A 27,736-nucleotide genomic window follows, 5' to 3' on the forward strand; every position below is an offset into this window, starting at 1 on the left:
ATATAGTGGAACAGCAATGGCAGACATTTCTGGGAGTAATTCCGGAGACACAGCAAAAAATCATTCCTATCAAAGGGACAATGAGGCAACCATGGCTGATCAGAGTTAAAAATCACACAGCACCAGGTTATAGTCCAACAGGTTTATTTGGAAGCATTAGCTTTCGGAGCGCTGCTCCTTCTTCAGGTGGCTGATAGGGAAGTCAGGGACAACATAAAAGCAAAAGAGAAAGCATATAATGTGATGAAGGACTGTGGAAAGCTGGAGAATTGAGCAACCTTCAAAGACCAACAGAGGACAGCGAAGAAAGAAATAAGGAGGGTAAGCTAGCCAGTAATATTAGGGATGATTACAATAGTTTCTTTAGATATATAAAGGGAAAAAAAGAGAGGCAAAAGTGGATTTTGGGCTGCTGGAAAATGATGCTAGAGAACTGAATGAGTACTTTGCATCAGTCTTCACAGTGGAAGACACAGGTAATATCCCAAAAATTCAAGGAAGTTGGGGGCAGAAATGAGTACAGTGGCCATCACCAAGGAGAAGGTACTAGAAAAACTGAAAAGTCGGAAAGTGGACAAATTGCCTGGACCACATGGGCTTTTGCCTTCCCTATTACCTGCTGAACTTGGATGCCAGCCTTTTGTGATTCATGGACAAGTATTCCTAAATCCCTCTGTGCTGCAGCTTTCTGCAGTATTTCTCCATAAAAGTAATTTTGACTGAGTCAAGCAATTGCGTTCCAGGGTGATCTTTTCAATGTTGTCTTTTAGACACTTAACTAATCTCAGGCAGCCCCTCAAGATCGAGAGTGATTCCATTGCAGTTCAGGGGTGGCTGGTCAGATCAATGTTCATTCTGTAGTCTGTGCCATGTTTGGCAGAGATTTGTGGGGATGTGTGGTTTGTAATGGTCATGCTTGAAGGGTTGCGGAATCTGAGTTTGGAAGTTAGTGCACTCCCTCTAAAACCTCTGTACCTTCCTGACAAAGCCTCTTAATGTACTCCATGCCTTCCCTAAATAGCCTCTACACTTCTGCTTGGTCATGAACCAGGATTGCCCCTGAGTTGATGGGTATGTTTGACCTCTTCAGAAATAGGAACAGGAATGGACCATTCAGCCCATCCAATGTGCTCTGCCATTTAATGTAAAAATGTCAGAAATAACTCTTCACTGCCTTTTACTTGCTCTCTCTCCATAAAACTTTGCACCAGGAGTAATCAGAAATCTATCAACTTCTACCTTAAACACACTCAGTGACTGAGCCTCCACAACCTTTGGGAGAGTTCCAAAAATTCACAACTCTGAGTAAAAACTATCCTCATCTCCATCCTAACCGGCATCCCCTTTATATTTAAACTGCACTCCCTGGATCTAGACTCCCTACCTGGTGGAAAACCTTAACTGCATCAATTCCTTTATATGTATTATAGATTTCAATGAGATCCTCTCTCATTCTTCGAAACTGTAGAGATTAGAAGCCCAGTTTGCCCAATGTCTTATGTCTTTGTCCTATGTCTTCATAGGACACTCCCACTATGCCAAGAACATGTCCGGTGAATCTTTATTGCACACCCACTTATTACAGTAATACCTTTCCTGAGATAAGGAGATCAGAACTACACACAGTACCCATCACATCCTGCCGACATGGGAATAGCCCATTTATTCCTACTCTTTGTTTCTGTCTGTTAGATAATCCTTACTCCATGTCAGTACATTACCTTCTACAACATGTTCTTTAATTTTGCTAATAAACCTTTAATGGGGAACTTATCAAAAGCCTTCTGAAACTTCAAGTATACTGTATCCATTGACTCCCCTTTATCAATTTTGATAGTAATGTATTCAAGCACATTTGTCAAACACAGTGTTCTATTTGCAAATCCATGCTAACTATATTCAATCAGTTCATTTTTTATTCAAATGTCCACTTATCATATTCTTTACAATACATTCTAACATAGAGTCATAAAGATGTACAGCTCGGAAACAGACCCTTCGGTCTAACCCATGTTCTACTACTGATGTGAAACTGACAATCTATAATTTCCTGTTTCCCTTTTGCTCTCTTTTAGTGGAGTGACATTTGAGAGCATTCAACTTGCAGGCGTCATTCTGGAATCTGTAGAATTTTGGAAGATGATCACTAACACATCAATTACTTCTGTTGCTCCCTCTTTCAACAATGGGGTGAAGACTGAGGTCCTGGGGCTTATCAACTCTCAGCCCCATTACCTCATTCAGTACTTCCTCCTTACTATTCTAATTTTGTTCAACTCCTTATACTCCCTAGTCATGTAAATCTTTAGTTCTGGGAGATTTCTTTCTCAGTGAAAACAGATAGAAAGTAATCATTTAACTTCTCTGCCATTTCTCTATTTCCCATTATAAATTCTCTTGACTGCTTTTAACTGACCCATACTTGTCTGAGACAAATGTTTCCTTTTTATGTACCTGTAGAAGCTTTTATAGTCAATTTTTAACATTTTTGGCTATTTTGCATTCATATTCTGTTCTTCATTTCCTTATAAGTTTCTTAGTCGTCCTTTGCTGTTTACTAAAATGTTACCAATTCTCAGATTTATTACATTTTATGGCTACTTCATAAGCCTTTTCTTTTACTCTCATACAATCCTTAACTTCCTTTGTAAACCATAATTCCCTGATCTATTTCAACCTGAAGGAATGTGTAGTTACTGTAAGGCATGTATTAGTTCTTCAAAGACTATCTATTGCCTATGTACAGTCAGGATTTTGATTGTATTTTCCCAATCCATCAGCCAGTTTGTGCCTTCATAACTTCCTTTGTTCAAATTTAACACCTACTTCTATTCAGCAGTATATGGATAACTCCAGCCAATGTCATCCACACATTGTCCTTCTGATCTGGGATCCTCTTTACTAATATTATCTATTATCATCAGAACAACTCCACCTCCTTTTCCCCTTTGTCTGTCATTCCTAAATGTCAAATTTCTTTGAATTTACAGTACTCAGTCCTGGTCACCTGGCATGTTTCTGTAATGTAATTAGTTTAGATTAGATTACTTACAGTGTGGAAACTGTAAGTTTCCAACAAGTCCACACCGATCTGCCGAAGCACAACTCACCCAGACCCATTCCCCTACATTTACTCCTTCACCTAACACTACGGGCAATTTAGCATGGCCAATTCACCTAACCTGCACATTTCTGGACTGTGGGAGGAAACAGAAGCAACCGGAGAAAACCCTCGCAGACACGGGGAGAATGTGCAAACTCAACACAGACAGTTGCCTGAGGCGGGAATTGAACCCAGGTCTCTGGCGCTGTGAGGCAGCAGTGTTAATTACTGTGCCACCATGCCGCCCTTGTATCTGTATTTGTGCCCTTAGATCACCTGCCTTGTTGAGAATGCTATGTATTCAGGTAGAGTGCCTTTAAGTTAGTCTTTTTGATGTCATTGCACATTTGAGGTATCCCCAATGCTCAGATTTCCTCGTAAGATCTTCCTTCCATACCAGGCAATGTCCTAGTAAATCTCCTCTGAATCTTTTCCAAAACTTCCACATCCTTCCCATAATGCGGTGACCAGAACTGCAAGCAATACTCCAGGTGTGACCGCATTAGGGTCTTGTACAGCTGAAGCATGACCTCATGGCTCCGAAACTCAATCCCCCGACCAATAAACACCAACACACCATATGCCTTCTTAACAACCCTATCAACCTGGGTGGCAACTTTCAGGGGTTTATGCATTTGGACACCGAGATCTCTCTGTTCATCTACATTGCCAAGAATTTTACCATTAGCCCAGTACTCTGCATTTCTGTTACTTCTTCTGAAGTGAAGTGCCTCACACTTTTCCGCATTAAACTCCATTTGCCACCTCTCAGCCCAGCTCTGCATCTTATTTGTGTCCCTCTGTAACCCACAACATCCTTCGCACTATCCATAACTCTGCCTTAGTGTCATCTGCAAATTTACTAACCCATCCTTCTAAGCCCACATCTAGATCATTTATAAAAATTACAAACAGCAGTGGCCCCAAAACAGATCAATGCGGCACACCACTGGCAACTGAGCTCCAGGATGAACATTTCCCATCAACCACCACACTCTGTCCCTCTGTCTTCTTTCAGCTCGCCAATTTCTGATCCAAACTGCTAAACCACCTTCAACCCCGAAACTCCTTACTTTGTGCAACAGCCTACTGTGTGGAACCTTTTCAAACGCCTTACTGAAGTCCATATGCACCACATCAACCACCTTACCTTCATCTACCTGTTTTGTCACCTTCTTGAAGAACTCAATAAGGTTAGTGTGGCACAACCTACCCTTCACAAAACCGTGTTGACTATCCCAAATCAAATAATTCCTTTCCAGATGATTATATATCCTGTGTATTATAACCTTTTCCAACACCTTACCCACAACCGAAGTAAGGCTCACTGGCGTATAATTACCAGGGTTGTCCCGACTCCCCTTCTTAAACAAGGGAACAACATTTGCTATCCTCCAGTCCTCCAGCACTAGTCTTGTCGACAATGATGACATAAAGATCGAAGCCAAAGGCTTTGCAATCTCCTCCCTGGCTTCCCAGAGAATCTGAGGATAAATCCCATCCGGCCCCGGGGTCTTGTCTATTTTCAGATCTTCCAAAATTGCTAAAACCTCCTCTTTGTCAATCTCAATTCCATCTAATCTTGGAGCCTGTATCTCCGTATTCTCACTAACATTGTCCTTTTCTAATGTGAATACTGACGAAAAGTATTCATTAAGCGCTTCCCCTGTGTCCTCAGGTTCCACACATAACTTTCCACTACTATCTTTGATTGGCCCTAATCTTGTTGTAGTCACTCTTTTATTCCTGATATACCTGTAGAAGGCCTTAGGGTTTTCCTTGATCCTATCCACCAACAACTCCTCATGACCCCTCTGGCTCTTCTTAGCCCTCTCTTTCGATCTTTTCTGGCTAACTTACTACTCTCAAGCCCTCTAACAGAGCCTTCATGCCTCATCCCCACATACTTCTTCCTCTTCCTCTTGACAAGAGCTTCAACTTCTTTAGTAAATCATGGCTCCTTCTCTCGACAACTACCTCCCTGCCTGATGGGTGTATACTTATCAAGGACTCCTAGTAGTTGTTCCTTGAATAAGCTTCACGTTTCAAGAGTGTCCATCTCCTGAAGTTTCCTTTCCCATCCTATGCATCCTAAATCTTGCCTAGTCGCATCTTAATTGCCTTTCCTCTATTATACCTCTTTCCATGCGATATATACTTATCCCTGCCCACTGCTATTGTAAACATAACTAAATTATGGTCACTATCGCCAAAGTGCTCACCTACCTCCAAATCTAACACCTGGCCAGGTTCATTACCCAGTACTAAATCCAATATGGCATCACCCCTTGTTGGCCTGTCTACATACTGTGTCAGAAAAACTTCCTGCACACATTTAACAAAAACTGATCCATCTAAACTACATGAACTATAGTATTCCCAGTCAATATGGGTGCCCAGTGTGCAGCACGGTGGCACAGTGGTTAGCACTGCTGCCTCACAGCGCAAGAGAGCTGGGTTCAATTCCCGCCTCCGGCAACTGTCTGTGTGAAGTTTGCACATTTTCCCCGTGTCTGCGTGGGTTTCCTCCGAGTGCTCCGGTTTCCTCCCACAGTCCAAAAATGTGCAGGTTAGTTGAATTGGCCATGCTAAATTGCCTGTAGTATTAGGTGAAGGGGTAAATGTCAGGGAATGGGTCTGGGTGAGTTGCTCTTCGGAGGGTCGGTGTGGATTTGTTGGGCCGAAGGGCCTGTTTTCACACTGTATGTAATCTAAGTAATCTAATCTAATATTAGAGAAGTTAAAGACCCCATAACAACTAGCCTGTTACTTTCACTTCTATCAAGAATCATCTTTGTTATCCTTTCCTCTACATCTCTGGAACATTTTGGAGGCCTATAGCAAATCTCTACTTTCCTGTTTCTAACCTCAGCCCAAACTATCTCAGTGGATGAGTCCTCAAACATTATCTCAGCTGCTGTAATACTACCCTTGATTAACAATGCCACACCCCCACCTCTTTTACCATCTTCTTTGTTCTTGCTGAAACATCCTCAGGTTCTCATCACCCTGACAAACTAATTTAAACACACCCTAATAGCACTAACAACTCTCTCTGTGAGATATCAGTCCTAGTTCCATTAAGGTGTAACTGGTCCAGCTTGGACAAGTCCCAGTTGCCCCAGAGCTGATCCCAGTGCCTCAGAAATCTCTCACTCTCCTTCCTGCAACCATTCTCCTGCTTCATATTCCAATGATCAATTCTCGTACTGGGAGTTATCCTGCGATTACTGCTCTCGAGATCTTGCTTTTAGATTTCCTTCCCAACTCCCTGATATTTGGTTAAATTATATCCTTGAAGCTTTTCCGCTATCCTCCTGCCATGACTGAGTTCTACCTAGAGCTGTTTTATTGAGTCTGCTGTCAGATTAGATTCCCTACAGTGTGGAAGCAGACCCTTCAGGCCAACAAGTCCACACCGACTCTCCAAAGAGTAACCCACCCAGACCCGCTCACCTACTCCCTACTAATGCACTTATCACTATGGACAATTTAGCATGGCCAATTCACCTGGCCCGCACATCTTTGGACTGTGGGAGGAAACTGGAGCACCCAGAGAAAACTCACGCAGACAAGGGCAGAATGTGCAAACTCCACATTCTGCCCGAGGCTGGAATCAAACCCGGGTCCCTGGCGCTGCAAGGCAGAAGTGCTAACCACTGAGCCACTGTGCCGCCCCACATGCGACAGCTGCCCAGAGGTACTGGTTTTGGGTGCTTAGTGACTTGAGGCAGGGCAAATTATTTCAGCAGAACCAAACCAACATTCAGATACAATATTAAACTAAAGTCCTGTCTGCCTTCTGAGTTCCAGCAGCATTATTATTACAACAGGTTGCATTTATGTCACGCCTTAGGCCTGGTAAAATGCTCCCAAGGTGATTCATAAGAGGTAATGCTTGACACTGAGTCCACACAAGGCAATATTAGGTTGATGGCCAAAAGCTTGGGCAAAGCATCTTAGAATGATTTCAACACAGAAGGAAGTGTTACGTCTTGCAGTTTCCAAATAATTCTTTTTGACACAAATGCCGAAGTTTTTATCGAGTGTGTGTTTTACAGCCTTTCTTGTGGCAGGTGCACTGATATCCCTGGTACATTGACTGTAGAGAACTCTGTACATACACATGACATAAAAGTTCCTTCACAGGCCAGTTGGCCGATAAAGCCATGCCTGCTGTCTGGACAGCAATCCACAGGCTCATTTATTTCGGCCCAGATGGGAAAATTGTGTTTGCACTGATCTCTGTTATACCCTACTCATCACTGGCTGACAAATAGGAAAAGACTGTTTATTTTAAATAAATGGCCAGATAATATGGTTTAGGTTTAGATCATAAAATAACTCTTTGCCAAGAGAACGATCTTGTGCTTCTTCAAGATCGTTTAAGTCTGACTGAGAAGGTGCACTGAGGCACAATGGCCCATCTAGTCCAGAAAGCACCCCTGCACACCCAACCTCTGACAGCAAGATTACATGTCAGCCTTGATTTGATGCTCAAGTCCCTGGGGTGGGACTTTGAACACTCGACCTTCTGACACTAATAAGAAAGAGAGGCTTGCATTTATATATTAGAGATCAAGACTAGGCCAAGTCATTTCAGAAATGATTGAATTCGAAATATGTCGGGGATTCCCAGGGAGCATTCTCACGCGGCCATGTTGCTGCACTTGGAGAGAAAGGATGAGACCCGATTGTAATATCGTTGATTTACAGTTGAACAGGGTCAGTGCTGATTTGTAAGATGTGCTGGAAAGCACGGCACATTCCCAGTGCGTTAGCTTGGGAAGACCTCTGGCATTGAGCTCCTTGATCTGTCTGTTGGAAGAGTGAAAGAACTTACACTTATGAAGCATGTTGCATGACTTTGACATCGTAAACTACTTTCAATGAAGTATTTTTGAAGGGCACTGACTGTTGTAATGCAGGAGAAATAATAGCCAACATTTGCACAGCAAGCTTCCACAAGCAGAAACATGATAGCGACCAGATCATCTGTTTTAGTGATGTTGGTTGAGTGGTCAATCTTGACCAGGAAACCAGGATGAACTTCTCTTTTTCCAAACAGTATCGTGTTCCATTTATGTGTGAATGAGAGGACAGACAACTGAAGTCCAGGCTCAAGTATCATTCGAACGTTGGGTGCCTTTAAAAGTGCAACACTCTGAGCGGCAGCCAAGGGTTATGTGCCTGGAGTTGAACTTGAACCTACAACCTTCCGACTCAGATGAGCTGAGTGGAAGGGTGCTGGAGATGTCCTGGCGCTGTACAACATGCAAGTACCAACTTGCTCTTAGGGGCTGTCTCCACTGTCATTCTTTACTCTTGTGATTAGTGAATCTGTGGAACTCTTCACCACAGAGAGCTGGGTCATTAAGTTTTTAAGGCCTGAGATAAAGATATTTTTAATCAGGAAGGCAATCAAGGGTTATGAGGAAAAGGCAGGAAAGTAGAGTTGAGGATTATCAGATCAACAATGATCTCATTGAATGGCCAAGCAGAGTTGATGGGCTGAATGGCCTACTTTTGCTCCTGCATCTAATGGCCTGACTTCCAAGATGGGAGCAAAAAGTAAATAGAACGTAATATTTGGAAATGAGCATAATAGTCATGCTGGAGATACATTTTGAAGTTGGTGGGTCAAGACAATATGTGACATTCGCGGTTTTACGACTCTTTTCTCTGGGACAGTACTGAACAGTGATGTTCAAGGCTTATTTTGAAGTGGAGATGGATCAGTATTCTCTTATTTTCGGTCTGCACAGAACTCTGAGGTCCATGCTTGACTACAATCTCCGGAACCAGAAGTCAATATGGCATTTGCAATACGAAGACTCTTGGAACAGCTGTTAGAGCCCCACAGATTAGACGGGACCATAGGATGAATAGTGACGTTTGGGCCTGTGAATGTGAGGAGACAAAGAATCAGTTAAAGCTTCACTCCTCCTACATCTTTGGATGTGAGTCCTGTTGGTTGAGCTGGCAACTACTGCTCATGTTAATTCCCCCTGAGTAGTGGTGGTGAGTTGCCTTCTTGAACAGCTGCAATCTGTATGGTGTAACCCATGCTGTTAGGGAGGGAGTTCAGGATTTTGACCCAGTGACATTGAGGGAATAGCCAATATATTTTAGAATGGGATTCTGAGAGGGTATTGCTCCCAAGACTCTTTGATCCATGTTGCAGCTGTACAGGTTAGGCCAGTTTTGGAATATTGTATCCAATTCTGGTCTCCCTCCTGTTGGAAGGATGTTGTGAAACATGAATGGGTGCAGAAAAGATCTACAAGGATGTTACAGGGTTGGGGGGTTTGAGCCAAAGGGAGAAGCTGAATAGGCTGAGTTTGTTTTCCCTGGAACAGCAGAGGCTGAGGGGTGACCTTATAGAGGTTTATAAAATCATGAGGGGCATGGATAGGGTCAGTGAACAAGGTCATTTCCCTGGGGTGGTGGAGTCCTGAACTAGAGGGCATAGGTTTAGGGTGAGAGGGAAAAATTTAAAAGGGACCTAAGTAGTGCGTTTATGGAATGAGCTGCCAGAGGAAGCGGTGTAGGCTGGTAGAATTACAACATTTAAAAGGCACATGGATGGGTATATGAATAGGAAGACTTTAGAGGGATATGGGCCAAGTGTTGGAGAATGGAACTTAATTAATTTAGGATATCTGGTCGGCATGGATGTATTGGTCCAAGAGGTCTGTTTCCGTGCTGTAAATCTCTATGACTCTATGAACTCATGGCTATGATGCTGCATGATAGCACTGTACAGGCTGGCTTCTGAAGAGCTGTGTGGCATCAGTAAAGTCAACATTGTCTTACCAGATTGTAGAACTGCTCTGTCATTGGAGAGAGAGAGAGAACTGACTGGTGATGGTTTAACCTGAGAGTCAGCATACTTCAGGCAAGGGGAGAGGTTGAGAAGGAGAGTCCTTTATTATAACCCCAGCCAGTGTGAGAATTGAACCCATCCTGTTGACGTCACTCTGCATCGCAAACTAGCTGTCCAGCCAGTTGAGCTAACTGACTCGTGTGGCACTAGTAATTTTCAAAACCATCTGAAAATCCCACTGCTTACAAAAAGAGCACAAAACAGTTCTAATTGCTTTTTTTCCAGTGATGTTAAATATCGACACATGGAAAGAGGACAGGGATGTGTGTGGGGTGGGGGGGGGGAGTGGGGTAGTGGGTGAATACAAACAAGAAAGCAAACATTAATGATTCATCTCTCACAAATTGTTGTCTGAGTCAGTAATTGTTTCACTGCGCTCCTGCACAGTCCACTAACAGAATTACAATATGTCAATAGAGGCAGATAGAAATAATGGTCTGTGAATGTATCAGATCGGACGCGAATACAGGAGACAGCTAATTAATAATGGCAGACGAAATTGCTTTTTTTATCAAGAGGTTCCACTTGGGCACTTATGTTTGTCTCCCAGACACTTCTGACTTGATAGATCTTGGCTATAAAGAGATTATTGGGGGATACAAAGTTCCTTTTTTCCACTTTTAATGGGCCTGATAAGGGCCACGAGACTTTGGACTGAGTTCATCTCGACTTCTATCTATTAATAAGCTTCCTCATGTGATAAATGGGTGCAGGATCTCTCTCTCTTGGGCATAAATTGCATTTAGTTGCCAATGTCCTTGAGAGAAGGGGAAGGTGCTAACAATCTGAGCCAAGGTTGACTCTTGATAAGAGTTGCCAACTCTTAAGTTGGATGTGTTTGTGGACGTTACAACATATGACTTCTTCCCACCGACATGGAATCACAGAATTGTTACAGTGCAGAAGGAGGCCATTCAGTCCATTGTGCTTTCCTCAGTTCTATTCTGAATACCGATCTCCTGCCTTTCCCCACATCCCTGCACACCATTACTTTTCAAATAATCATCAAATGCCTTCTTGAGTGTCTTAATTGAATCTGCCTCCACCACATTTCCAGGCAGTGTAATCCAGACCCTAACTACTCACTGTGAGAAAATATATTTTCCTCACATCACTCTTGGTTTGCTTGAAAATCCCTTTAAATCTATGCCCTTGTTCATTTTTTTCTTTTATGAGCAGGAACAGCTTCACCCTATCTGCACTATCCAGCCTGCTGATGATTTTGAAAATCTCTATCAAATTTCTTCTCAGTCTTCTCTTCAAGTAGAACAATTCCAACTTCTTCAATCTATCCTTATCACTGAAGTTTCTCATCCCTTGAATCGTTCTTGTAAATTGCACACCTCCTGGTTATTAGGTGATGTCCACAACTGTCAACAGTACTCCAGCTGAGGTCTGTCAACATCACCTCCCTGCTCTATGTTCTGATTAATAAATATGAGGACACTGTATATTTTATTAAGTGTTCTCTCCACACATCCTGCCACCTTCAATGAGTTAAGCAAATTGCCAATCTTGACCCCCAACCCCTACCTGATGTGGACTTCATCGCGACAGAATGCCTCCCAGCCAATCAGAATGCAAACTCTCTGTTACCTAATTGGCTGATTCTTGTCTCTCAACCAAACGTTCATCTCCTTCCCAAATTTTGATTGTGACCAAAGACAACAAGAAAAAGTTCAAGCCAAATAATTTTTTTTCAAGGCTGCTGAGATTTGTTTCCAGGGTTTTGCTCTAGATTTAGTCTCAGCATCTGGAGACTCTCGGCCAATCCTGGAAGATTTGGAAACACTGCTGAAAGTCTCCTTGTGTATCTCGTAGTTAGACTACTGCAAAAGACAGCTCAGGACTATTTGCGTAGGATATCTGTGTGCCAGCAACTGTGGTTCAGTGGGTAACACCTTTGTCTATAGTTCAGAAGATTCAAGTCCTGCTGCAAGGCCTGAGTACAAAAATATGCACTGACATTATATTTCAGTACAGGGGGAGGGCTGTACTGTCAGAAGTGCACCCTTTCTGATCAAATATTGGATTGAAGCACCATTTTACTGCTCTGGGAGCATGTCAAACACCAATGGTGCCATTTTTAATAAGAGTAGGGGAGGATTTTCTGCAGTGTCCTGTCTGATATGTATCGGCCAATCAACATTGACTGGCAAGTTTTAATTCCATTTAAGACAGATATGGGGTGAAATCTTTTCTCATAGGCTTGCGAGTTTTTGAAATTCCCTTCTTGAAAAGATGGTGGAACTACATTTTTCAATAATCTTAAGGCAGAGGTGGATAGAATCTTGTTAAGGGGCTGAAAGGCTATAAGGAGTAGGCAGAAGTGTGTTTGCAATAAGATCAGCCCTGATCTTATTGTATATTGGTACAAGCTTAGGGATTGAATGGCCTACTCCTGATTCATTTGCTCATACATATACAGGTACTGTTGAACTGAGGTTGTGAGAGATTAGCGCCTTGATGTTCACAATTTGGCTTGAGAGAGGATGCTGCTGTTGGATTATCTTTCCTCTTACTGTATTTGAAGGATATTGACGTACAATCTCTGTTATATTATCAGGACTTTTTTTCATGACGAAGTCTGGGGGATAAATGTTGGCCAGAGGAGACAGCACTCGCTCTTTTCTTGAAATAGTGTCATTCCAGAGGCCATGGTTTCATGCTTCATCCAAAAGATGGCACCTCCAAAGACTGCGGCTCTCCCTTAGTGTGATCCTGGACTGTGCTGGGGGAGGCAGGGATACTTTGTGACCCCTACAAAATGAGCTGAATGGCTTACTCTTCCAATGAGTGTCAGTACATTAAAAAATCCAACAGCAGCATAAGAAAGTAGAAGGAGACTATTCAGCACTTCAATTGTGGTTCATCACACAATGGCTAACCTTCTACTTCAGCATCGTTTTTCTGTACCATCCCCATATCCCTTCATGATTTTAATGTTTAGAAATCTATTGATCTCCATCTTAAACATTCTCAATAACAGAACCTTCACAGGCCTCTGGAATACAGAATTCCAGAGATTCATCCGCCTCTGAATCTGAGTGAAGAAATTCCTCCTCCTCTTAGATGTTCTCCTCAGCTTTGAAGAGTGGGAAGTGGTAATACCACAGGCTAACATTCTGGGAATATGGGTTCGAATCCCACCAATGGCAGGTGGTGAAGTTTAAATTCAGTAAACCTAATCTAATGGTAAATGTTGTAAAAACCCATCTGGTTCACTAATGTTGTTTTCAGGAAGAAAATCTGCCATCATTATCTGGCCTGGTCTTTGTGTTACTCCAGATTCACAGCAATCTGACTGACTCTTACCTGCCCTCTGGGTAATTAGGAATAGCAATAAGTGCTGGACTAATCAGTGATGCTCACATCCCATTTAAAAATAAAAAAAAGTCCAAAATGGCCAGCCCCTTATTCTGACTCAACATAGAGTCATAGAGATGTGCAGCATGGAAACAGACCCTTCGGTCCAACCTGTCCATGCCAACCAGATATCCCAACACAATCTAGTCCTACCTGCCAGCACCCGGCCCATATCCCTCCAAATCCTTCCTAATCATATACCCATCCAAATGCCTCTTAAATGTTGCAATTGTACCAGCCTCCACCACATCCTCTGGCAGCTCATTCCATACACGTACCACCCTCTGCGTGAAAAAGTTCCCCCTTAGGTCTCTTTTATATCTTTCCCCTCTCACCCTAAACCTATGCCCTCTGGTTCTGGACTCCCTGACCCCAGGGAAAAGTCTTTGTCTATTTATCCTGTCCATGCCCCTCATAATTTTGTAAACCTCTATCAGGTCCCCCCTCAGCCTCCGATGCTCCAGGGGAAACAGCCCCAGCCTGTTCAGCCTCTCCCTGTAGCTCAAATCCTCCAACCCTGGCAACTGTACAAGGAGTTCTAATATTTGGAATGGGAGTCGATGTGCATTCACTTCACTCAATGGTGCAAGTACTCCCTACCAAGACTGGGCTGACAGCTGAGCTCTCAGTTGAAATTATCCCAAGGTTTAACTGACCTCGGCCTGTTTAATGCAGAAATAGGATTTGTGAAGTGGTGACTTTTTTGTTCCCCAGGACTCTCATCCTTCATCTCCAGCATAATATGCAGCAGAGAAGTATAAGAAGTCGGATATAATTAATGTGTTTGATGTTGTAAGCAGACCACGTCTCGTACAGCTCAGCTCCTGATAGTGTACGAGCAGGAATAACAGTCTGGAACAGAATGTTTAAGTAGAGGCAGGTAGTTGATGGAATGAAGATTAGGGACAAAAGGGAGATGAGGCCCCTTGAGTCTGCTTCACCATTCAATTAGATTGTGGCTGATCCATATTAACATCACTTGTCCCCAGCTCCCCCAACCCTGATCCATAAGATCATAAGAAATGGAAGCAAGAGTAGGCCATTTAGCTCAGCACCTTATTCCAAAGACAGTTGATCTGATTGTGACCTCAACAGCACATTTCCAGATGATTCCCCAGAAGTCCGGACTCACTTGTCCATCTAACAACTGAGAGAACTGTGGATGCTGTAAATCAGAAACAAAAGCAGAAATTTCTGGAAAATCTCAGTTCTGCAGAAGGTCAAAACATTAACTCTGATTTCTCTCTGAAGATGTTGCCAGACTTCTTGAGTTTTTCCTGCAATTTCTGTTTATGACCCTTGCCCATCTTCTGACCTAGTCATGAATTTGTTCAATTAGCACAGCTTCCCCTTCTCCCGATGGATGAAAATTACAAAGACTAACAGGCTCTTAAGGGGGGAAAATAAATACTCCCTCAGCTTCATTTTAAAAAGGCGACCCCATATCTTTCAACTGTGCCACCTGCTTCTGATTTATCTCATGGGAAGCTATATCTTCTTAGCATCTGTTCTGTCAAGTTCTCCCCACCCTTCAAAATCATTAATAATAACTCCACTCCCCAGTTTCCTAATTCCCCCCAAAGTTCATCAGTTTCAGTCTTGATCTATATCCAAAGATGGAGCATTGACAGCTGTCTGGGGTAGAGAATCCCAAAGATTCATCTCTGTCTGAGGGAAGAAATTGCTGCTCATCGCAGTCTTAAAGGCTGACCAGTCATCCTGAGGCTATGACATCTGGTTCTAAACCAATGAACGTCAAACTTGTTCACCTGTGGACCACTTGGTGAGGAAGTAAGACCATGGGCCCAATTACTCATCTGACCCCACCCACTTTCACTTGCCACCTCAAAAACATTCATCAGATTGAATGGAAATTCTTAATAATTTGCTGCTTTTAATTATCAAATGTAATCAATCTTAGTGCATTTTAGTGAAGAAGGGCTTATGCCCGAAACGTTGATTCTCCTGCTCCTCGGATGCTGCCTGGCCTGCTGTGTTTTTCCAGCATCACTCTTTTCAACTCTGGTCTCCAGCATCTGCAGTTCTCACTTTCTGCTATTTTATTTTATAAGCCTCATAAGGAAGTTATTAATTCTTTCCAAAAAATCAAAAAGCATTTTAAGATTGTAAACATTCATATGAAAAGGGAACATGTTTATTGGACACATATGTGTTGTAATTCTTCATCTGAGAAATTAATATTAATACTTAGACAGGGTAATCACAGGAAGCATGTTCCCGATGACTGTGGAGTCCAGAACTAGCGGTCACTGTCTAAGGCTATTTAGAACTGGGATGAGGAGAAATGTCTTCACCCAGAAACTGCCACAGAAATTGGTCAAGGCCTAACATTGAAAGTTTTCAAGAAGACGTTAGGTATAGTTCTTAGGGCTAAAGGGATCAAAGAGTATGGGGACAAAGCAAGAACAAGGTCCTGAGTTGGATGATCAGCCATGATCACAGTAAATGGCAGAAAAGGCTTGAAGGTCTGAATGGCCTACTCCTGGTCTTATTTTCTATGTTTCTAAAGTTCAACCAATTCTCTATCCAGAGGAAACAGTCTCTTAGCATCTGAATGATTTAGTTAACTATTTAAATAGGAGTTCAAATTCCACAATGGCATTTTGGAAGAATTTACATTCAGAGGCTATCATGGTACAGTAGTGACGATGTTTAATCTGGTTTAAGAAGCTTGGGTTCATGTCACATCCGCTGCAGAGGTATGTCATAACACAACTGAGCAGGTTGATTAAAATAGCTATAAAACAGAAGATAGTGGAACAGTATATTTTTTTCATGAAACACAGGGAATGCAGGACAGGCTCAGCAGGTCTAATGGCAACTGTATAACCATTGACAATGGCCATAATAAACCTTCTGGTTTACTAATGTCCTTGAGTAAGGAAATATGCTGTCCTTACCTGATCTGCCCTACATGTGACTCCAGGCCGAAAGTAATGTGGTTGACTCTTAACTGCCCTCTGGGGTAGCTTGAGCCAAGCCTCTCAGTTGAATGGTAATTGGGGCTGGGCAACAAATGCTGGTGCCCCCATCCTATGAAAGGATAAATAAATAAAGCACGAATCCTGGGTTTTGTGCTTTCACTCACATTTATAAAGCCAGGATTCAATGTGCTTTGTTAATCTATCCCATGCCCTTCAAATATTTTACATACCAACTATATTTAAAAACTGGGAAATGAGATACACAGATCCAAGTCATCTTGTTTACTTCAAATTGGAGTACAACCAGAATGTTAATTCGCAATTGTCATTGTTTTTATTTTTTGAATTTTCCTATTGGGAACCCCCTGTTCCCTGACATTTCCCCCTACCCCATTCAAATGTAATAATTTTTAAATTGTATACCTCTTTCCGATTTTTATCTGTTAAACTGTTATCAGTTCATACTCTGGAGTCAAATGAGTACCTGTCGCATATCGTCTTCCTCTCTGTTATATTTCCAAGCCTGGTGTGAATTTGCAAAATTGAGCTTGGTGCCCTCATGTCCTAACATGCATTCATGTAAATACAAGTGGCGTAATTAAGAGGATCGGGAGGAGGCAGGTGAGGTGTTGTGGTGGGATGGGGATGGGGGTAGGTGAGATAGGGCTGATGAAATGCGCTTGGTGCATGCAGTAACTCGCCCATGGAAGGAATATGTAATCGACAATTCTGACCTCTAGTTTGGCTGCTTTGCTAGGCGCTGAAGCTGTTCTGGTCCATCCCTGATTTCAGCTAAAGGTCAGGCTTCTTACGATCGGTGACAGCAGTATTGATTTTTTCCCTTCGGTGAATGCGGTGCAACACACCTTGAGCTATTGGTTAATGCAGCCCCTGAAATGCTAGCCACCCTTTCTTGCCCATTAAAGCTTCGACAAGAAGACAAACTATCTGATTTTCAATTCACGAGCTATCTCTTTGCCTTCCTGCAAAGTCACAGCATCTGTTTTCCCTTCACACTCTTGTCTCCTGTTCAGAATAAAGAACAACAGCACTAGACTGCTGCTGAGGACAGATATAGGAGACTAAGACAAAAGTGAGATACAGTATTGCAATTGCTGGGAATCTGAAATGGTAACAGAAAATGGCTGGAAATCTTCAGATCAGGCAGCATCCATGGAGAGAGAAAACAGAATTATGTCCAGTCACAACTTGACAATGGGTAGAATAAAGAAGTAAATGTTGTGTCTTGACAAGGTGTGAATGGTGACTTAGCAATCATCTAAATAGAACATAAAGGGGTAGGGAAAGATGTAAGAATGTCACAGAATTGTTGCAGAGCAGAAGGAGGCCATTCAGCCCTTTGTGTCCACACTGGCTCTCTGAATGTGTAATTCCCTTCATGCTTTTTCTCATCTTCTACTCTTAACCCTGCATATTCTTCCTTTTCACATAACTCTCAAATTCCTTTTTCAACCTGCCTCAAAGACACTCTCAGGCAGCTTGGTTCAAATGCTGAACCACTCACTGAAATGAAAACATTTTCTCCTCATCACGTTTTTGCTGCTTTTACTAATTACTTTAAATCTGTGACCTCTCATTCTTGATCCTTTCATGAATGGGAACATTTTCTCCCCCTCCAGACACCTCATGATGTTGAACTTCACGATCAAATCTTCACTTTGCCTTCTCTTCTCCATGGAGAGCATTCCTAGATTCATAATCTGTATTCATAACTGAAATTCCTCTTTCCTTCTCCCAGAATGTATGGAATTCTCCACTCCAGCGAATGGTGGAGGCTAGATAATTGAAAATATTTAAAGAGGAAATAGGTAGATTTTTGAAATACTGTGGAGTTGAGGGCAAAGAGGAGCTGATACAAAAGAGAATTTGAGGATTGGGGCAGATCCACCATGATCTTGAATGGTGCGACAGTCTTGAGGGGCCGAATAGCCTATTCCTGCTCGTATTTGTAATCCCAGTTCACAATAGAGAAAGCAAAAACACATACAGCAAAATGGAGGCAGGGGTAATGATGTAAAATTGTGGAACTAAGTGATGAATGTGTAAATTGCCAGGTGGAAGGATGAAGTTTAATTCCTCAAATTCACAGTGCTAGCTTTCCTGGAATTCTGCGACAGATCACAGACAGAGAGGCTAGACCATGAACTGCATAAGAAATAGGATGCAGATGTGATCTCGCCAGCCCTGTATACCTGAAGCATAATCTCTCCACTTACAATAAATGATTAATTTGATTAATTTTCCTAATTATTTTTAAGGGGGAGTTCTAGAGTTGAGAGCCAAGGTAAGTGAATGCACAAAGGTTAATCACAAAGTTTGCCAACTTCTAACCTCGAGGAATGTGCAAGAGCTTTAGATCAATTAGCTCTATGCAGTAAACCAACAGAGACAGCTAACGCTAAATATAGAGACAAAGTAAGGTGCTACGGAAGATTATCTATGTCCTGCCAGTGTCAATGGGCTGACCTGCCACCCAAGAGGTATGAGGCCAATGGTAGCATCTATGCAGGCCATTTGTGGGTAAGATTGATAAATGGAGTGATTTGATTTTTGATTATTGTTCTAACCCTTTGAGAGGGCAAAGAGAGCCAGGGGCTGATTGAGATTTGATAGCGTGTACTAATCCTATCGTCCAGTCAGGGAGCTGCCCTCAGAGGGGGCCACAAAATGAGAGAGGGCCCATTTTCACAGTAACAAATGTTATAACTTCCTTCGATTAGCAAATGATTCCAGCTGAGAGCGCGGATTGGGGACTTTATCTGAAGGTGCTAAAATAGGTTGGAATCTTACCAAGAGGTTTAAAGTAGAACTCAACAGCAGTACAGCTAACAGGTTGGGCTGCTAAAAAGCAGTATCCTCACTTGGCCCATGCCTGTTTCTTTGGCTGAATCCCACCAAGCCACTATCCTATTCCTTTCAGGGACATGATATGGGTTGTAACAGTGTCTGGGAAGGAAGGCCAGATGGTGGAGGGGCGAGTTAATAGGAGTTCATTCGCCATAGTCCCAGAGAACCATGTGGCTGCTCTCTCATTAGAGACAGGTGGTGGTGAGTTTAATATGAGGGTCACCATGCCTCAACCAAGGGACAAAGTTGAGAAGGTAGGACCTTCATAGTGATGTTCAAGCAGTTATCACTTACAACTTCCAAGAGGGTATGTCTCCATTGACCCAGATACTTATTCACCATTGATTATGAAGGCAATTGGTTGGCTGTCAGAGTTGGAGATCCACCAAGAGGCAAGTTGCAGTGCACAGTAAGTAAAAGAGAGGTCCTTTCAATGTAGAATAGACAAACAGGAGGTTAGAAGAACACAAAAAGCCAGGCAGCATCAGAAGGTGGAGAGGTCGAAGTCTTGGGTTGAGAGTTGAAACTTTATTGCTGGAACAGCACAGCAGGTCAGGCAGCATCCAGGGAACAGGAGATTCGACGTTTCGGACACAGGCCCTTCTTCAGGAATGAGCAGAGAGTGTTCAGCAGGAGAAGATAAAAGGTAGGGAGGAGGGACTTGGAGGAGGGGCGTGGGAAATGTGATAGGTGGAAAGAGGTCAAGGTGAGGGTGATAGGTCGGAGGAGACTAACTATCCGTGATCCCAGTCTGGTTCACTGTGATCCTGACCTAATTAAATGTGATCCCAGTCTGCTTTACCGTGATCCTGACCTAACTATGCCTGTTTCCCCAATATAGAGGAGGCCACACCGGCTGCAGCGGATGCAGTAGATGATGTGGGTGGAGGTGCAGGTGAATCTGTGGCGGATATGGAACTTCAGCAGCCTCTACCAGTCATGTGAGCACTAGCCCTTCCTGAAGAAGGGCTTATGCCCGAAACGTCGATTCTCCTGTTCCCTGGATGCTGCCTGACCTGCTGCGCTTTTCCAGCAACACATTTCCAGCACTAGCCCTTAAAGACAAGGGAAGCAGATGAATGGGAACTAACATTTTCTGTTAGTTCCCTCTGAGCCATTCACCATCTTCATTTGGAAATATATCACCATTCCTTAAGTGTCACAAGGTCAAAATTCTGGAACTCCTTCCTAACAGTACTGTAGGTGTCCTTACACCACATGGACTGCAGTTGCTCAAGAAGACAGTTCAGCACCACCTTCTCCAGGGCACCTAGGAAAGGACATTAAATCCTAGCCTCACCAGCGATGCCCATGTCCCAAGTGCAGTGAAAACAAAATCCTAAACTGTGATGTCTGAAGTGTGAGAGGCAGTGCTTGTGACATTAGCAAAAAGATAACTTGATGCACGATTTGCATTTATAGAAAGTGTTAACACACATTTCAATGTACTAGAGAGATGCCATATAAGGACAGATGGTCAAAGAGATTGGTTTCAAGAAGAAGCTTAAAGAAGAGGAAGGAGAGTTGGTGGGACAAGTAATTCCATGGCTTCGGACTCAGGATGCTGAAGACATGGCTCTCAAAAGTGGAGCGATTAAAATCCTAGGGAATGTTCCAGAAGGTCAGAATTGGAGGGATGTAGAGATCTTAAAGAATTAGTGAATTGGAGGGGGTTACAGAGGTAGCTAGATGAAGACATTTGAAAGCACTACATGAGTAATTTTGTAAAAAAATTAGTAAATAGATCTCAGGGATGGTAACATTCTGATGATTAAAAAAATTGGTTTAAAAATTCATCTGGTTTATTAATGCCCTTCCTGACCTAGTCCAGTCTACATATGACTCCAGACTCTCAGCAATATGGTTGACTCTTAACCGCCCTCTGAAGCAACGTTGGCAAGTCACTCAGTTCAAGGGCAATTGGGAATGGGTGATGAATGGTGGCCTTGGCAGCGTTGCTCACTTACCATGAAAGAATAAAGGATAAAAATTCACTACCTCTGCCACTGACGTAAAATCTGTGATGGGGTTATCTATGATATTCTCTACATCTTTGAAAACAGAGCACAGCATGAACAGGGCAATAAGTCCATTTTACTTCTTCTCATTGAGAAGCAGGGCAGCCGTTAAAACCGATTCTGCTATTTAATCATCTCTCTTTATTAAAGCTGCAAACTGACACCATCCCAGATTTGACATTTCCAATACTCCCAATGCAGCACAGTGCAGTAAAAGCTTCTTCTCTGAAAATAAGGAAGCTTGTTTTGCAAAATTAGCTTGCACAGAACATGTGATGGAAGTGGGTGAATGCTGGGGCTGGCTTTCTTTGGAGCCTTGCTCCATGCTTTAAATTGCCATTTTAGTTCTTCCTTGAACTGTCCCTTTTTTTAATGACATCATCTCTGCAGCACAGAACAGACCATTCGGCCCAATGTTGGCCTGTGTTCATGCTCTGGGCGAGCTTTCTCCCATCCCTCTTTGTCTCACACAATAACAGTGAAACAAAGAAGGACTTGCATTTGCATAGCAACTTCCCTCATCACCAGCATTCCAAAAAGAAACACTTTATTGAAGTATTGTCACTCCTGTAATGCAACAAATGCAGCTGCAAATTTGTGCACAGCAAGCTTCAAAAACGGCCATGTGATAATACCCTGTTTTAGCACTGTTGGCCAGGACGTAAGGAGAACTTCCCTGGTCTTTTACATTCACCTGAAAGGCAGACGGGGCTTCCGTTTAATGTTTTATCTGGGTAAAACAGCACCTCTAACGGAGCATCACTCCCTCATTGAAGTCACAGAATCTTCAATTTCTTTCTTGCTCATATCCTTCAATTTCGTCCTTGCTCATATGTAGCTCCCCCTTAAATGCATTTATGCTATTCATCTGTGGCAGAGAGTTTCACCCCCTTCTTTGGGAAAGGGGATTTTTCTTGAATCTGTAACTCTTGGAATCCACTTGAACCTATTGACCAATCAGCAATTATCTCAAACTATCATGTGCTGATTACTTAGTCACTTCTAGTGTGTGTTTTCTGCATTTTTTTTTGCCAACACCCATGTTTGGCCACTCTTTGTTGGATGTCGGCTGTGGTTCAGTGGTTAGCAGTCTTGCCTGTGGGTCAGAATTGTATTGGATCAATCCAATTCCAGAATGTTGACCAAAAAATCCCCCAGTTGGTGCACCCATTCCATGCTGAGGGAGTGCTACACTCTTGGTGGTGCTGCCTTTTACAACAAACTTTAAACCGAGGCCTCGCTTGCATTTTCAGGTGTCCTCACCAGTATTTATCCTTCAAATAATATCACAGTCACAAATATTAAAAAGAGGAAGTGCTGGCAAAACAGAGTTCTGAGGAAAGACCATAGTGGACTTGAAACAGTAACATTGTTCCTCTCTCCACACCTGCTGCCAGACCTGCTGAATCTCTCCAGCCCTTTCTATTTTTATTTCAGATCTCCAACATCCGCAGTGTTTTGCTTTTGGGCGTTCAGTACTTTGTAAATTGGTTGCTATATTTCCTACATTACAACAATAACAGTACTTTATTGGTTGTAGAGTACTTCGAGACATATTGAGTTTGAGAAAAGGCACGTTATAAATGCAAGTTCTACCTGCAGTTTTTTCTATTGATGGCCATTTTTTAGGTCAAGGTGAGGGAATTCAATAATGTGAGAGAGAACCATTGGAACCAAGATATTAATGATGGGCACATGGAAGTATGAGGAACTCTGGAACTGTGCATTGCCAGGGAAGGGAGTGAGTGTTGAAAATGATAGATGGGGAGTCAATCAGCGGACTGCTTGGTCCTGGATGGCGTTGAGCTTCTGGAGTGTTGTTGGTGCTGTTTCATCCAGGCAGTGCAGAATATTCCCTTATGCTGCCGATTCCTGATCTTGATTAAAGGATAATTAATTGACCCTGGACAGTGGTAGAACGCCTCTGCTCTTCTTCAAAATGCTACACAGGATCTGTGTTTTAATATTGTATTCAAAAGACTATGCAGTATTGAATTTATCAATGTGACATTTATTGAATGTATGATGTTCTTGAAAATTTATAACATATAAAGTGGCCATTCAGTCCATTATCTCTTTGCTAGAGGGTTCCAAAACAAAATTCATGTTTTATTCCATTAACTGTGAAAGATTAAGGGGTGATCTAATCACTGATTAATATGAGAAAAAAACATTCTGGAGATTTGTGATATTTTTGTAGGAACGACTAAAGCAGTGATGAAGAGTTAAAAATTTCCTGTGTGACGGAGGCAGAGTTCCAAGAAAGAGGGCACAGATTAGAGTTGAGTCATTCAGTAGTGAAATTAGGAAGTGTGTTTGGGCACAAAAAGATGGCAGAAATTTGTAACCCTTTTGTAAACGGATTATTTTTAATTCACTTATGGAATGTGGGCATTTTTGGCTGGCCATCATTTATCACACATCCCAAGTTGCTCTGGAGAATGTGATGGGTGATGGTGGAATATTAGTGAACATTTCTTTCTTTTCCATGTCAACAGATGTGAACTGAGTAATCCTTAAGTGGTCAAAAAGCATTTCAAAATAGCAAACTGTTTAACTTTAATTTCTTTTCTTGCTTTTCTTCTGCAGTCCTTGGATGGTTTTATTTTTGCACTAAATCGAGAAGGGAAATTTTTGTACATCTCTGAAACTGTCTCCATCTACCTGGGACTGTCGCAGGTAGGAGAAATACTGTTAGTCTCATTCCTTCTTAGTAGAGTTGCCAACTCTCCAACATTGGCCTGGAGTCACCTGGGACTGAAGACACTGCCATGTAAAACCCTGGAGAAAAATAATAACAGGGATATTCATTTTATTGTCATCTGCTTTGAACAATTTTCTTTACTAGTTATAAAAACAATTGAAAATGGGAAAAAGAAGGTTGTTTGACTGACTGTCAAGCATCATCCAATTGGATAATGAATCTTTTTGCTTTCTGATTGGTCTGAGAAGACATTGCATGCTAGAAGCTGGAGGAAGGGCCAAGTCATGTAATGACGCCTCCAGGAATAGGTTTAATCAAAGTTGGCAACCCTACGTTTTAATGCAGTCGTCAAATGTTCCCAATGCAGCAGTATTGATTGATTGATTTGATTTATTGTCACGTGTACCTAAGTACAGTGAAAAGCTTTGTTTGCTTTGTAAGCAAGGACATACAGATCTCACAGACAGAGTGAGACATACAGGTTACATTGCACAGGATGTGTGCGAGGCAAGGCAAAGTTAACAACATCAATGTTATTCATCAGTTTAATAACAGCAAGGAAGAAGCTCTTCTTGAACCTATTGTCACGTGTGTTTGTAGACCAGCATTATGTGGGTGGGATGGGTCGTTGTTGATGTTGGCAGTCTTTCCGTAGCAATGAGAGGTGTAAATGGAGTCCATGGATGAGAGGTTGGCTTCTGTGATAGTTTGCGCCGGGCACCAAACTTTCTGTTATTTCTTATGGTCCTGGGCAGAGTGCTGCCATACCAGGCACCTGGAAAGTATGCTTTCTGTGGTGCATCTGTAAAAGTTGTTATTCCTTGCACCTCTGCCCCATCTTTGATTATCTCCCAAAGCCACTGATGCAAATTCAGATGACACATAGCCTCACCTGAAGCTCAAGTACAAGAGAGCCCCTGGTAAGATAAACACGAGGCAGTCAGATATTACAGCTTCAACACCTGTTCATTTCAGAGCAAGAGGTGGTTATTGAAGATTGCGGAGTCCAAAACCAGAGGCCACAGTCTAAGGATACACGGTAGGCCATTTAAAATGAAGAACAAGGAGAAATGTTTTCACCGAGGGAGTGGGGAGCCTGTGGAAGTCTCTGCCACAGGAAGTGGTTGTGGCCAAAAGATTAGATTACCTACAGTGTAGAAACAGGCCCTTCGGTCCAACCAGTCCACACCGACCCTCCAAAGAGTAACCGACACAGACCCACTTCCCTCTGACTAATACACCTAACACTATGGGCAATTTAGCATGGCCAATTCACCTGACCTGCACATCTTTGGATTGTGGGAGGAAACCGGAGCACCGGAGGAAACCCACGCAGATACGGGGAGAATGTGCAAAACTCCACACAAACTGGAATCGAATCCAAGGCTGGAATTGAACCTGGGACCTTGGTGCTGTGAGGCAGTAGTGCTAACCACTGAGCTACCGTGCCACTCCCAACATTGTATGTTTTCAAGTATGAGTTCGATATAGGTCTTAGGGTTAGAAGAATCAAAGGGTATGGGGACAATGTGGAAACAGGGGATTGAATTGGATGATCAGCCATGATCATATTGAATGGGGAGCAGGCTTGAAAGGCCAACCAGCCTACCCGTGCTCCTATTTTCTATGTTTCTATGTTTCCCCCTGGCCTGGGGAGGGAGGAGGCTCTGCAACCTGGGGAACAGTATTAGAAAAAGAGGGTGGCTATTGAGAACTGAGATGAGGAGGAATTTCTTCACTCAAAGGGTGATGAATGTTTGGAATTCTCTACTGCTCAGTTTGACCAGTCAGTGAACATGCTCCTTGGAGACAGGCCCGCTTGGAGTTGGGTTAATCCCACTGGTAGCAGGCCAAGATCTTATTCATTTAATTAGTTACTTAACAAGTCCTACTGCCCTCAACCCATAGAAACATGGAATATAGGAACAAGACTAGGACTTTCAGTTCTTTAATCCTGCTCATGTTTCTTTGTTTTTCTGGTTTTATTTCAATATTTCTATCTTTGTATTTTAAGGAGGTGGTGGCCTACTGGAAATGTCACTAGATTAGTCATTTGGAGGCTCTGCAAATGCTTTGGTGACACAGGTTCTAGACCATGAAGTTAGACTCAGTGATCATGTCAACTATCATCAGTTGTCTTGAAATCCCATCTAAAGCCCTTTTGGGAGGAGAATCTGCTATCCTTACCCATGACTCCAGCCTACATGTGACTCCAGGCTCTAAGCAGCGTGGTTGATTCTTAACTGCCCTCTGAAATAGCTGAGCAAGACACTCAATTCTGGATAATTAGGGATGTGCAACAAGTAAATAAATGCCTACATCCCAAGAAAGAATAAGAAAGTAAAGCTCCTCAAATCTATTCCAACTCTCCATAAGATCATGGCTCATCTGCACCCTAACTCCGTACACTTGCCCTTGCCTCGTATCCCTTTGGCTAACAATATCATTCAATTTAGATTTGTAGTTCACAATTGATTGAGCGCCAGTTGCTGTTTGCGGAGGAAAATTCTAAGCGTGTATCGAACAGTTTCCCAACTTCACTCCGAAAGAACTGTGGCTGCTTGAAATCAGAAACAAAAATAGAAATTGTTGGGAAAGCTCAACAGGTCCAAGGAAGGGTCACTGGACCCAAAACGTTAACTCTGTTTTCTCGCTAGACCTGTTGAGCATTTCCAGCAATTTCTGTTTTTATTTCACTCCTGAAAGATATGGCTCTATGTTTTTGACTGTGTCTCTCCGTCTCAGACAGCTCAACCAGTGGAACAGTCTCTATATTTACCCTGTCCTTTCTCTTTAATAACACTTGTAAAAATCTCCAATCAAATCACTCCCCAACGTTTTGAAACCCGGGTTTGTGTGACCATTGTTCATTATGTAATCCATGATGCCATGGGGGACTTACTCAAAAGATCAGCAATTAAGGCCCTTAATTGTAAAATAATGGCCACTGAAGGGCCTGAACCCGCCACCTGCCTCGTAGATGGCTCGCTGTCATGTAAGAAATGTGTCTCGCATCCCAACTGCTTGCCTGTTATGGTCAGTGTTGAGGGCCTCCAAGTGCCTCAGTCTGGGAGCAGTTGGAGATACAGAAGACAGGCAAGGAGTCAGTGAATACAGATCCCCGAAGGTGAGTGATGGTCGCTTGCTGAGTTTAATGTACTTAGCTCCAGATCTCAGTCTGTTGACAGTCAGGAGGTGTGGGTTTGCTGATGTGACACCATCATGCTGTGGTCCATTTGTCCAGGTAAAGTCAGGTCATAGCTATAAATTACAAGATGGTTTCCTGGGAATTGAAGATCACTATTCTCAATTTCAAAGTGCGTTACCATTCCAAGTGGCCGATGATGCACTGCAGCGCATCTAATCCATTCCCTGCATCTCCATCCTCGAACCCCACCCCTCCAAACACAACAAAGACAGAACCCCCCCTGGTCCTCACCATCCACCCCACCAACCTCCATTTACATTGCATCATCCTCCGCTATTTCTGCATCCCTCAAACGGACTCTACCACCAGAGATATATTTCCCTCCCACACCTATCTGCATTCTGTAAAGACCATTCCATCCGCGACTCCCTTGTCAGGTCCATGCCCCCAACCAATCCACCCTCCCTTCCCAGCACCTTCCCCTGCCACCGCAGAAATTGCAAAACCTGTGCCCACACCTTCCCTTTCACCTCTGTCCAGGGCCCCAAAGGTGCCTTCCACATCCATCAGAGATTTACCCGCACTTCTACACATGTCATTTACTGTAACTATTGCTCCCAATGCGATCTCCTCCACATTGGGTAGAAAGGACACCTACTTGCAGAACGCTTCAGAGAACATCTCCGGGTCACCCTCAC

At 42.8% G+C, this 27,736-nt stretch overlaps 1 protein-coding gene across 5 annotated transcripts in view; it reads left to right on the top strand.

Annotated features, from left to right (window-relative positions):
* LOC122542817 (neuronal PAS domain-containing protein 3-like) overlaps positions 1 to 27,736 on the top strand; it is a 433,604-nt gene that overhangs the window by 277,121 nt on the left and 128,747 nt on the right. For 4 of the 5 annotated variants that reach the window (XM_043680887.1, XM_043680884.1, XM_043680886.1 and 1 more), the window contains one exon: positions 23,776 to 23,865. The exons of the other annotated variant lie outside the window; for it this stretch is intronic. In XM_043680887.1, the coding sequence (XP_043536822.1) occupies positions 23,776 to 23,865 (90 nt within the window). The remainder of the gene's footprint in view (positions 1 to 23,775; positions 23,866 to 27,736) is intronic. 5 annotated transcript variants of the gene reach the window in all.

The sequence above is a fragment of the Chiloscyllium plagiosum genome, chromosome 41, assembly GCF_004010195.1.
Source record: "Chiloscyllium plagiosum isolate BGI_BamShark_2017 chromosome 41, ASM401019v2, whole genome shotgun sequence".
Taxonomy (NCBI): Eukaryota; Metazoa; Chordata; class Chondrichthyes; order Orectolobiformes; family Hemiscylliidae; genus Chiloscyllium; species Chiloscyllium plagiosum.